A 12,783-nucleotide genomic window follows, 5' to 3' on the forward strand; every position below is an offset into this window, starting at 1 on the left:
ACAACTTGCTTTTGTAAGGCAATTCCTTATTACTCAATTTATCTACATAAATCATATTCATTATATTTTTACTTTTTTTAGACACAGGGTCTCACTCAGTTGCACAGGCTGGAGTGCAGTGGTGTGATCACAGCTCACTGCAACCTAGAACCACTGGGTTCAACTGATCCTCCCAACTCAGTCTCTCAAGTAACTAGGACTACAGGCACACAACACTATCGCCAGCTAATTTTTATTTTTTTGTAAAGATGGGGTCTCACTTTGTTGCCCAGGTTGGTCTCAAACTCCTGGACTCAAGCAATCCTCCCACTTCAGCCTCCCAAAGTGCTGGGATTACAGGCATCAACCACTGCCCACTGCCTCCAGCCATATATTATTAAATATTATAGATGACTTTATTTCCTTTACCTACATGATTATAACTAGCTTAAAAATAAATCAATAAATTACAAACAATAAAACCATAAAATCAAGGAAGATGAGGGCTGCTGCATGTTCCTTTACATTTTATTTGCCATAAACATTAAGATAATACAGCAAATAGTGGAGGAAAAAAGCTTTTTAATAATTTCTTAATGTAAAGCTTCACACTTAAAAATTATGCTTGCTCCCCCCACCCACCCCAATTCAACATGCAGATATCATTTATTTTCATATATGCTGATTCTAGAGCACTGTAATCTCTTGCTGGTTTTATGAGTGTCTTTGCCCTTGCAACAATTTCACAAACTGTATACAGTCATGGTATAATACCATCATTCAAATGAATCCCCAAGGTAAGGACATTTACACAATATTAACACTAAAAATCTGCGTTTTTTTTTAACACGCCAGAGAAGTCAAACCACAAAAACCCAGGATCTTGTTTTAAATGTGTTTATGAAGACTGCTGCTGATCTCAAAGCATGCAGGTAATCATGACCACCTAGATGAAGCGGGATGTTGAAACTCCTTCAGTAGGTCCAATGATGTAATTTTTCACTCATCCCAAGTATCTCCATATTTGTTTACTTTGACTAGGAAAAAAGCACAAATAATTGATGATTCCAAGCAATAATAAGTAAAAGATTATTTCAAGTTTGTTGCTATGATGAAAAGTTATGTTTCTCTCTCATTTGAATAAAAGCACATGAGAGTCAAATTATAATTACAAAAAGGGAATGGCCAGACTTTTGTCAACTTGGGGTTGGACAAATGCATTGTATCTAGAATTTTACATAAATAGTTAGTCCTCATAACAAACTTCTAAACACAATTCTCATTTTAATGGTGAGAGAACAGATTAGTAACTTGCCCAAGGTACAAGCCCTAACAAGAACTGAGATTTTAGTACAGGTCTGTTTAGATCCAAAGCCTGGGTACTTTTACATCTTTACTGTACTACCTAAGTAAGTGTGGCACATATTAAATCATATAAAAAAAAATTAGTGGGAAATAATAAAACAAACATTTGAATTTTCGTTTTTCACAAAAAATACAGCAGTAGAAATTGTCAAGTGTTCAAGTTGTAATTAATTCAATCTTCTCTCTCAGGGCTGTAAATACTACTATAAGAAGAAAATACTACTACATTTCACAGGTACTCTACATTTTACATTTTGAAACATGCTCCACTGTCTATTCTACTCCTTTACTTTTTTGCTCCTCTTCAACACAGCCTCTGTCTATGAGTAATCATAACAATATAAAGCAGCAGTTATCACAGTGTGGACTCTTTTCAGGGAATACATGAAGTCAAAATTATTTCATTATTATATTGACATTATATATCCTTATCCTTCACATTTTGCCTTTTCCCCTTGCTCTCATTCCCTCACGAGTATATGTTACACGGTTTTCTAGAAGCTACAGGATGTGTGGTGACATTGCTCTGGCAGTTAATAGAATACGTGCTTGAATTTTTAAAATTTCTGAGACTTAATTTCTAATTAGATAAGTATCAACCACATAAGCTAAAGGTGAAAACTTTAAGTGACACTTTCTGACCCTGTGAATCTACCCTGTACTAATTTCAATAATATTTTAGAAAATCACTGAAACTATTTCATAACAAGTTTTTTCTTTAAATTATATAAAGCACACAAAAAACCTTTTACCAAAAAAAAAAAAAAAAAATCATTTCACATTCTTGTGTCATGTAACAGAACTTGAAGACTTCAGTCAAAAATCACAAATGTCAAAATCCAGCAAATACTAAAGGTCTACAAAATTTCCTTTCTTAACCTCTATTACTATAGAAGCCTAAACCAAAATACTCAATTTCTGATACAGTGTAAGGTACTATGCTATGCAGACAATAATAGAAAAGATTACAAAAATAAGAAAAATATTACTTTCTGCCCTCACAGAGCTTACAATCTAAATCCTCAAATTAATTAGCAGAACAAAGTACTAACGAGTCTTTACTTATTACAGAGCAATGGCCACTAGATGCATAGTTTATGCTAAATGTTGTTTGATGACAAACATTCAAAAGTATGGTAGATCCCTAATTTATGTCAAAGGTTGATTTTTTTACATTAATAATATGATGCAGATATTATCTACCATTGTTATAAAAACAGAACTCCAAATGAAGCAACCACTAATGATTAAAAATAAAATTGGCCGGGCGCGGTGGCTCAAGCCTGTAATCCCAGCACTTTGAGAGGCCGAGACGGGCGGATCACGAGGTCAGGAGATCGAGACCATCCTGGCTAACACGGTGAAACCCCGTCTCTACCAAAAAATACAAAAAACTAGCCGGGCGAGGTGGCGGCGCCTGTAGTCCCAGCTACTCGGGAGGCTGAGGCAGGAGAATGGCGTGAACCCGGGAGGCGGAGCTTGCAGTGAGCCAGATCTCGGCCACTGCACTCCAGCCCGGGCGGCAGAGCGAGACTCCGTCTCAAAAAAATAAAAATAAAAATAAAAAATAAAAAATAAAATTAGCTCTAAAAAATGATCATAACAACAAATACGAAGGACTTCCATGTATTTTTGCATTATCTGTGGCATATGACCTTCAAGAAGGTACCAAAGACCTATTCTTTCCATTTTTATAGTAGTAAACAGCCGGGCGCGGTGGCTCAAACCTGTAATCCCAGCACTTTGGGAGGCCGAGACAGGCGGATCACAAGGTCGGGAGATCGAGACCAAACTGGCTAACAGGGTGAAACCCCGTCTCTACTAAAAAAATACAAAAAAACTAGCTGGGCGAGGTGGCGGGCGCCTGTAGTCCCAGCTACTCCGGAGGCTGAGGCAGGAGAATGGTGTAAACCCAGGAGGCAGAGCTTGCAGTGAGCTGAGATCCAGCCACTGCACTCCAGCCTGGGCAACAGAGCCAGACTCCATCTCAAAAAAAAAAAAAAGTAGTAAATAGAAAACCTTGAAACAATGACACATACTCTGAAATTCCTTAAGAGAAAATCATAAAATCCTATACTGAAATAGCTACAAAACCCTATTCAAATGCCCTCTTCCTTTAGAGGTAAACTTATATCAAAAAATTTACTTTGGCTGATGTATAGCTATTTCAGAGACTTAAAAGAAATCAGCATTTAAAAATTCACAATTATTTTTCAAAAGTAGTTTTTTTTGCTTTTTTCCTCTTTAAGAAATGCCTTAGAAGCTGGTGTATATAGTATATAACTCTTTCAATTTCACAAATATACCAGAAAGGTCAGGCACTGTGGCTCCCACCTATAATCGCAGCATCCTGGAAGGTCAAGGTGAAAGGACTCACTTGAGCCCAGGAGTTTGAGACCAGCCTTGGCAACATAGGGAAAAACCCACTGTACCAAAAAAAAATTTTAACAGCCAGGGATGGTGGCATACACCTGTAGTCCCAGCTACTCGGGAAGCTGAGGTAGGAGAACTGCTTGAACCCAGGAGGTCAATGCTGCAGTAAGCCATGATTACAACACTGCACTCCAGCCTGGGTGACAGAATAAAACCATCTCAAAAAGAAAAAACAAACAAACAAAAAAACACAGAACAAAAAAATAAACAAGAGAAAAACCCAAACGTACAAAGAAAATCAATCTCATTACTCAATCATTCTGTGGTTAGGCCACAAGTGGTATTACAGCACAATGCCAACCTCAGGTCACTACAGCAACTTATGTGATAGGTGTATCATTAGGAAAATAAGACTATCAGATCTCCAAGGAGATTTTTTATAAGAGAAAAACAGTCAAATGAGTGTATAATCTCTACCTTGTGTTACAAAACTAATCTTGCTGTCTTAAGTCTTACTATCTGGAGTTCATTATTTTCTTTTTTTTTGGACACAGAGCCTCTCTCCATCATCCAGGTTGGAGCGCAGTGGCGTACTGTCAGTCACTGCAACCTCTGCCTCCTGGGTTCATGCAGTTTTCCTGCCTCAGCCTCCTGAGTAGCTAGGATTACAGGCATGCACCACCATACCTTTTTTTGTATTTTTTTTTTTTTTTTTTTTTAGTAGAGACAGCGTTTCAACCATGCTGGCCATGGTGATCTCCAATTCCTGGCCTCAAGTGATACACCTAACTTGGCCTCCCAAAGTGCTAGGATTTCAGTCATGAGACACTGCGCCTGGCCTTGACTTCAGTATTTTCTAACACAAAATGGCTTTCGGAACACCTTAAAAATGGAAGAACTGGCGGGTGCAGTGGCTCACGCCTGTAATCCCAGCATTTTGAGAGGTTGAGGCAGGTGGATCATGAGGTCAAAAGATCGAGACCATCCTGGCCAACATGGTGAAAACCTGTCTCTACTAAAAATACAAAAAATTAGCTGGGCGTGGTGGCAGGTGCCTGTAGTCCCAGCTATTTGGGAGGCTGAGGCAGGAGGATTATTTGAACCCAGGAGGCAGAGGATGCAGTGAGCCAAGATCGTGCCACTGCACTCCAGTCTGGCGACAGAGCAAAAGCAAGACTCCGTCTCCAAAAAAAAAAAAAAAAAAAAAAAAAGAGGAAGAACAGATAACTGTAAAGTACTATTTTAAAAATATTTTACTTTAGTTAACTGCTTGAAGAGTTAAATCACATATTAATTAATTTTTTATAGTACTGTTTTAAAGTAATGTTTTAGTTTCCAATCCTAAACAGTAAAGTGATTCAGACTAAACTATCATACCTTCTTTTTTTGGCACTCTTTCATGCATAGGCCTGACTGAGGGGTCAGTCTTTTGTGTTAAAGATACTTCATATGACTCTCTGTTCTTATTCCTTAATTCCTCATATGTAATATTTTTTCTTTTAGGACTTTCTTCAAGGTTGGGATCAGGTCCTAAAACAACAAACAGTTAATAAATGGTAATAAAAGGATTTGTATAACCCTAAAGCAACTAAATTTTACAAATGCTCCTTACCTACAATCAAAATAGTATAAAGAATCAAATTATTACCACCATTTCACAGGTACTATACTTTCACCAAGATAATTATCAAACTGAAATCTACTTCTGCCTATATTTTTAAGCTTTTATTTCTAAAAATTAAAATGGACATCAAAGATTTTAAAAACTAAACCACAGCCAGAAGAAAAATAGGTATCATAATATATAACCGTACAATTTAAACTCATTAAAATACCAGTGTTTTAAACTGGAGTTAGTCATACTGTATACAGAATTAAAAGAGAAAAATATTCTACTAGTGACAACTGAATAACACTTGACATAGTACAGATTTTACTCAATATATACTTAAATAGTCCTATAACCACAGACTCTATGAAAACAACTCCAGCTATTTTCAACTCCAGCTATTTTACCATTTTATGAAATTTAAACAAAAATACTTGAAAACAGGCCAGGCACAATGGCTCACGCCTATAATCCCAGCACTTTGTGAGGCTGAGGCGGGCGGGTCACCTGAGATCAGGAGTTCGAGACCAGCCTGGCCAACGAAAAAACCCCATCTCTACTAAAAACACAAAATTAGTTGGGTGTCGTGGCACACGCCTGTAATCCTAGACTAAGGAGGGTGAGGCAGTAGAACCACTTGAACCAGAGACGAGGAGGTTGCAGTGAGCCGAGATCGCGGCATTGCACTCCAGCCTGGGCAACAAGAGCAAAAATCTGTCTCCAAAAAAAAAAAAAAAGGTGAAAATAATTACTTGAAAAGTATAAAACATAGCCTTTAATCAGAATATGTATTGTTTTCATTCTGGTCTAAAAGATGCAACATTAATGCAGAAGAAAGTATCAACTGTTATTTTGGCCTGGGAATTAACATTTATTCTTTATTTCTCCCAGAGAGTCAAAATGTGAATATTACATATTATCATAGAGTCAAATGTAAATATAATGCAGTGGTTCCTCCTAATATTGGCTGACAGGATCAAATAGTGAACACAGTTTGTAAAGTTTATAAACAGCAACAAAGGCCATATGAACATTAAAAAAAAAAGCTGCTAACATTCAGTGAACAACTATTTAACTTACAAAGTCTTACATACCACATACCACACCAAAAGTACTATTTTTCAAAGATGTTTTCAATGAGACATATAAATTGGGCATATAATTTTAATATTAATTTTTTAAAAAATAATTTTTGTGATACTTATTTAGAACTCAAAGGTAAGATTCCAGCGAATAATTAGAATTTTCTAAGCAACATAACTATACATTAAATAATGTTTTCAACCATAAGCTTTCTTTTTTTTCTTTTTAAGACAGAGTCTCACTCTGTTGCCTAGGCTGGAGCGCAGTGGCGCGATCTTGACTCACCAAAACCTCCGCCTGCTAGGTTCCAGTGATTCTTTTGCCTGAGCCTCCTGAGTAGCTGGGATTACAGGCATGTGCCACAATGCCCAGCTAATTTTGTATTTTTAGTAGAGACGGGGTTTCGCCATATTGGTCAGGCTGGTCTTGAACTCTGACCTCAGGGGATCCACCTGCCTCGGCCTCCCAAAGTGCTGGGATTACAGGCATGAGCCACTGCACTCAGCCGTTTTCAACCATAAACTTTTATTCTGCTAAACAAATATATACTGTACTGATATAAAGCAAAGATGATTTAAATTTCTCCTAATTAGTTCTTGTATTATTATATGATGGTTCAAAACTAAATTTTCCTTACTAAAAAAAGAATGTAAAGAAAAATATTGCAACCTTATATTGGGATTAAAACACTTCGCATAAGTGCATAAGTATTACTTATTACTTATTCAGTAATAAGTAATTACTGAACTCATTTCCCTTCACCATATATGTTATATTAATTCTGAAGGAAATCGTGGGTACTTCAGGAACCTTGGGTTCTTAACCCCACTCTGCTGACAATTAGGAAATGTCCTTGGGCAAATCACTAAGCTTCTTTGAATCCTGGTTTTCTCAATTGTTTAATATGGTAGTTTGAGTAGATGATCTCTGAAGTTCCTTCCAGGTCTAATACTTTTTCTTATAAAAAATATTTTACTGTTATAAAATTCTGGAACAAATAATGAAAATATAAATCAGACAGAAGAAGACAGAAGAGAATTTTCCACATTGTGGAGAGAACATGATTTACTATTTTGAGAAGGTTATAAAGAACTGGAAGGACTAAAAAATGAAAAATGTAAAGTAGCACTGATTTAAATGTAACCGTAATAAACTCTAAGTCTCCTAACAGCAACGAAGAAGTGCTTGCTATTTTAAAAGATTAATAACTCTCTGAATTCCTGGAAAAAAAAAAGCAGAACTAAAGTAGGACTTAAACCAAAGAAGATGCCATGGTAAGGGAGGACAGCATCTGGGACAAAGCAAAAGCAGGCCACTGCTGGCCCATGCGGAGAGCAGTAAAAAAGTAGCCACTTTGATTTTCTCTAGAAAAGTGGGTCAGAAGACAGAGCAGTGGATGGATGGATGGCTGCTGTGGAAGGCATAAAATAATATTAAGACATGGCCTTGCTAAGTAGTCTGTGGGTAGATACCAAAGGGCTTTTTGTTTGTTGGCTTTGTATGGAAAAGAAACTATGTAACAGAATTTCCTAATGCAAATGGTGGGAAGGATGCAAGTCATTACAAGGAGTTAGTGCATGTCTAGAATACAGTAGTGCCCCCTTATCTGTGGTTTTGCTTTCCAGGGTTTCAGTTACCTGCAGTCAACCATAGTCTGAAAATATTAAATGGAACATTCCAGAAATAAACAATTCATAAGTTTTAAATTACACCCTGTTCTGAGCAGTGTGATAAAATCTTGTGAGGTTCCACTCTGGTCCATCCAGGACTTGAATCATCCCTTTGTCCAGCATATCCACACTGTCTATACTACATTGCCTATTAGTAACTTGGTAGCCATCTAGATAAAAAAAACATAGAACATAAAGGATTTGGTAATATCTGAGGTTTCAGGCATCCTGAGGGGTCTTCGAACTTATCCCCCATGGATAAGGGGGGACTATTGTACAAGAATAATGGATTTGAACTTCAGACTGGTTAAATGAGACACAGTGAGGAACAAGGACAGCTGCCTTTGGAGATAAGATAGTGACTTTAGCCATTCTCTCCTAATCTGCCCATTCCCTTCCTTCCTTTTCTGACTAATTTGATGCCTTTGCTTCCAACCATTAAAGAAAAAAATAAAAAATCAGAGTTGAGGATTAAGAAGCTCTCAGTAACTTTCATCCAAACTCTTTAATCATCTGAACTTCCATTCTTTCCTGTCTCTTCCTTAATACAAGGGTAATACTCACCCCTTTGCCCCGACTTTTGCTCTGAAGTAGTGCTGTCCAACATAACTTTCTGCAATGATGAAAATGTTCTATATTGGCACTAACATGGTAGCCACTAGCACATACGACTGTTGAGCAAGTGAAATGCTACCAGAGCAATTGAGAAATTGAACTTTAAATTTCATTTATTTTTAATTAATTTAAATAGCCACATATGGCTAGTGGCTACTCTATATTCTGACCTACCTAGAACCCCTTCTGCATTCTCTAGAACCTTCTCTGACGTATAATCAACTTCTCCCTTTCCACTGTATACCCTCCCCTCCCTTTAACTTCTTTCCCTCTAATCTTTTAAAATTTAAAGAGTATACTCTACAAAGGTCCATAATCCCTTATCCAAACCTTGGGGTCCGATATGTTTCACAATTCAGTTTGAGATTTTAGAAAAATATTATAGTAAATACCCCTTATATTACTTAATATCCATCCATTCAGAGGTTTAGGACAGAAATGAGTAAGCAAACACATTAATGGAAAAATCTTATCTGGCAAAGTAAATAAAGTCTACATTTATATAACTTATGTGAATTTAGGTCAGGGTATTCTGCTAAATGAATTCAGGTCAGATTTTATTATCAGTTTAATTATTAAAAAACAAAAACAGGCTGGGTGCGGTGGCTCACGCCTGTAATCCCAGTACTTTGGGAGGCCAAGGTGGGTGGATCACGAGGTTGGGAGACCAAGACCATCCCGGCTAACACGGTGAAACCCCGTCTCTACCAAAAATACAAAAAATTAGCCGAGCGTGGTGGCAGGCACCTGTAGTCCCAGCTACTCAGGAAGCAGAGGCAGGAGAATGGCATGAAGCCGGGGGACGAAGGCTGCAGTGAGCCAAGATCGCACCACTGCAGCCCAGACTGGGCGACGGGGCAAGACTCTGTCTCAAAGAAAAAAAAAAAGAAAACTTGGCTTAAACCTTTTTGAATTTCAGGATTTTAGATAAAGAATTATAGACCTGTATTTCCTGTTTCTAATTCCTCATCTTACACTACAGACTAGACTGAAGGAAAGAAACTAATGTTTTTTGAGTCTATTATTTGCCAGGCATTGCCTCTGATTATTTCATTTAATTCCAACAGTTCATTAAGAGAGGTTATTATCATCTCCATTCAACTGATCAAGAAACTGAAAGGATTATAAAGTAGTTATAATAATATTACTATATTATTATAATGTAGTAGTAGTTTTACAAGGTCACATAGCTAGCAAATGTCAATCACGATTCAAATCCAAGCCTTAATCCAAAATTGATGTTGTTGCACTTATATGTGTGATCTTCAAAGCTAGTATTTACAAACTTCACGAAACATTTTCACATGGATTTTCTCACTTGACAATAGCTCTTTCTTATATTATAGACAAGAAAGTTGAAAGCCTTTAAAACCCAGCCTATCAAATGTAACCTTTTTAAATCGTTCCTGGAGCCTCTACTTCCTGGACATGATTTATCATTTCTTCTTCACTATTCCACTAAGCTTGCCTTAGTATTTTCAATTACTGGGACATACTAGTAATTTATCCTTGTATTTCTGTATCTTCTAACAGACTGAGAGTTTTTCAGGCACAAGAACCAAGCGTTATTCATCTTCTTCCACGACTAGCAGAGTCCTCAACATCTACCGGTCCTCAAGAAAAGTTGAATGAATGAAGAAACAAATGAACAAACATGCTGAGGTTAGGTTGATGATTGATGGTAGAACACACAGGTGATATCCAGCAGAAAAAGTCATCAAATAAAGTTTATACATACGTTGGACCATAAAATGTTGAAATTCATTTCAAGAGAAGTTTCTACCTTGGACAATATGATCAGTAATACCAGTGGGTGCAGATTCATTCATAGAAGAACTGAATGGAATTGGCTCATAATGAGGAAGCATTTCTATGTTGTCTGCTGCTGAGGATGTCACAAATGATTGACCACTCACATTTGAGTCATATTTTGACTTCTGGTAATAGTGCCTGTAAATGAAAATCATATTAAGAAATATGAGTCACTGCCTATATCTTAAAGAAGTGTTAAAATAACTTCTTTCATATATCTTATTTCCATAACTATATATACATATAAATTTTTTTTTTTTTTGAGACAGGGTCTCACTCTGTCACCCAGGCTACAGTGCAGTGGTGCAGTCTTGGCTTATTGCAATCTCCACTTCCTAGGCTCAAGTGATCCTCCTACCTCAGCTTCCCAAGTAGGAGGGACTATAGGCATGCATCACTACTTGGTTGTTTGTAGAGATGAGGTCTCACTATATTGCCCTAGCTGGTATCAAACTCCTGGGCTCAAGCAACCCTCCTGCCTCAACTTCCCAAAGTGCTGGGATTACTGGCATGAGCCACGCATCCGGCCTCAAAATAACTTTTAACACAGTTATTTATAAACAGTAAAATGAGGTCTGGTCTTTCTGCCAACAAAATACTTTTAAAAAGTCCTGACCCACTTATACATCTTAAAAGCCGTCACTGTTAATATAGAAAAATAGGAAATGTATACTCAACTTTCTAACTATTAGCCTTTCAAGATAATTTTAACATGTTTGAAAGTTCTTGGAAAGAAAAAGCACTTTAAATCAGGTCTAATTTCAATAACCATGTTCATTTCCCATGTCAATTGAGAAGGTAATGTCACAGCTAAGAATCTATATAAACACTAATTTGCTAAAGCAGATACAAGTAATTCTCTCTCATGGGGATTACATTGCCTGCCTATCTGTTTAAGAAGCACTAAAATGAAAAGTTGAAATCTGTTAAGAGATGGATGGGATTGATAAGATTTGGGAATTCAAAATAAAAGTCCAAACTATAGTAACCAAAGGTCTGCCAAATTGAATCAAGATAAAATCCTTTATTCTAGAACATGTACTCCCAGTAGGATACAACTCTATATTTAAAACAATGAAGGCCAGATGCAGTGGCTCACTACGCCTATAATCCCAGCACTTTGGGAGGTCAAGTGGGGCAGATTGCTTGAGCGCAGGAGTTTGAGATCAGCCTGGGAAAAACAGTAAAACCCTGTCTCTATAAAAAATACAACAAATTGGCTAGGCGTGGTGGTGTATGCCTGTGGTCTCAGCTACTCCAGAGGCTGAGGGAGGAATATCACTTGAGCCCAGGAGGCAGAGGTCACAGTGAGCCGAGATCACGCCACTGTACTCCCAGCCTGGGAGCCAGAGTGAAACTGTCTCAAAACCAAACCAAACAAAAATGAAGAACCAGGCACAGTGGCTCAAACCTTTAATCTCAACAATTTGGGAAGCCGAAGCGGGAGGATCAGTTGAGCCCAGTAGTTCAAGACCAGCCTGGGCAACATAGTGAGACCCCCATCTTTATAAAAAAAATTTTTTTTAATTAGCTGGGTGCAGGGGCTCACGCCTGTATTCCTAGCTACTCCGGGAGCTTGAGGCAGCAGGGCCTTGGGAACCCAGGAGTTCGAGGCTGCAGTGAGCTAGGATAATGCCATTGTACTCCAGCCTGCACAACAGAAGGAGGCCTCATCATTCATTCATTCATTCATTCATTCATAAATAAATAAATGGTGGCATGTCTTGCTCCAATTTTTGAAACAAACTACTTTTAGCCTACAGCAAATGGCAAGTATCCAGTGGTCCTTCAGGCAATGTTTTTGGGCCGTGAGTTGTAACAACATCTAGTTGTTTCTTAAAAATTAAAAATCTTAAGTAAAGATCAGAATCTGGCCTACCCAGGTGGTGAAGATCGTCGTCCTTGTCCTGATCGTAAAGCTTCTCCAAGGGGGGAATTTTCAAGGTTCTTGAATTTCTCTTGGCAAGTTTTCACATAAGAAAGTTTTCCAGCAAAGTATCCCATGATACAAGCAACTTATTTGTAAAATCAAACAAAAAGTGTAACTGAATGTGCCTTTCAGACAAAAGTATTTTCTAAAAGAAAAATTGAGTGTGATTCTAAATATGTCTTTGGTTTAGAAAGACTGAGATTTCCTGAAATAATGGTAGAGGAAACCAAAACTAAATCAGATCAGAGTTCATAGACAGAGTCTATGGATATAATTCAGTTTCCAAAAAAAAGTGTGCCAAAATAAAGTTGCTATAAATAAATCGAATATGGTATACTAATTACTTT

The 12,783-nt window shown here is 37.4% G+C and overlaps 1 protein-coding gene across 7 annotated transcripts in view; it reads right to left on the reverse strand.

Moving 5' to 3' along the window:
* Positions 1–486: 486 nt before the first annotated feature.
* Positions 487–12,783, reverse strand: part of LOC105464784 (OCIA domain containing 1) — a 57,757-nt gene continuing 45,460 nt past the window's right edge. For 5 of the 7 annotated variants that reach the window (XM_011712833.3, XM_011712834.3, XM_011712836.3 and 2 more), the window contains 4 exons: positions 12,386–12,521; positions 10,478–10,644; positions 5,095–5,247; positions 487–1,016 (listed from right to left, as the gene is read on the reverse strand). In XM_011712833.3, the coding sequence (XP_011711135.1) occupies positions 979–1,016; positions 5,095–5,247; positions 10,478–10,644; positions 12,386–12,521 (494 nt within the window). In that variant the 3' untranslated portion in view covers positions 487–978. Of the gene's footprint in view, positions 1,017–5,094; positions 5,248–10,432; positions 10,645–12,385; positions 12,522–12,783 lie in introns of all 7 variants that reach the window. The other 2 variants (XM_011712837.3, XM_011712839.2) reach the window with 2 other exon arrangements.

The sequence above is a fragment of the Macaca nemestrina genome, chromosome 3 (assembly GCF_043159975.1).
Source record: "Macaca nemestrina isolate mMacNem1 chromosome 3, mMacNem.hap1, whole genome shotgun sequence".
NCBI lineage: Eukaryota > Metazoa > Chordata > Mammalia > Primates > Cercopithecidae > Macaca > Macaca nemestrina.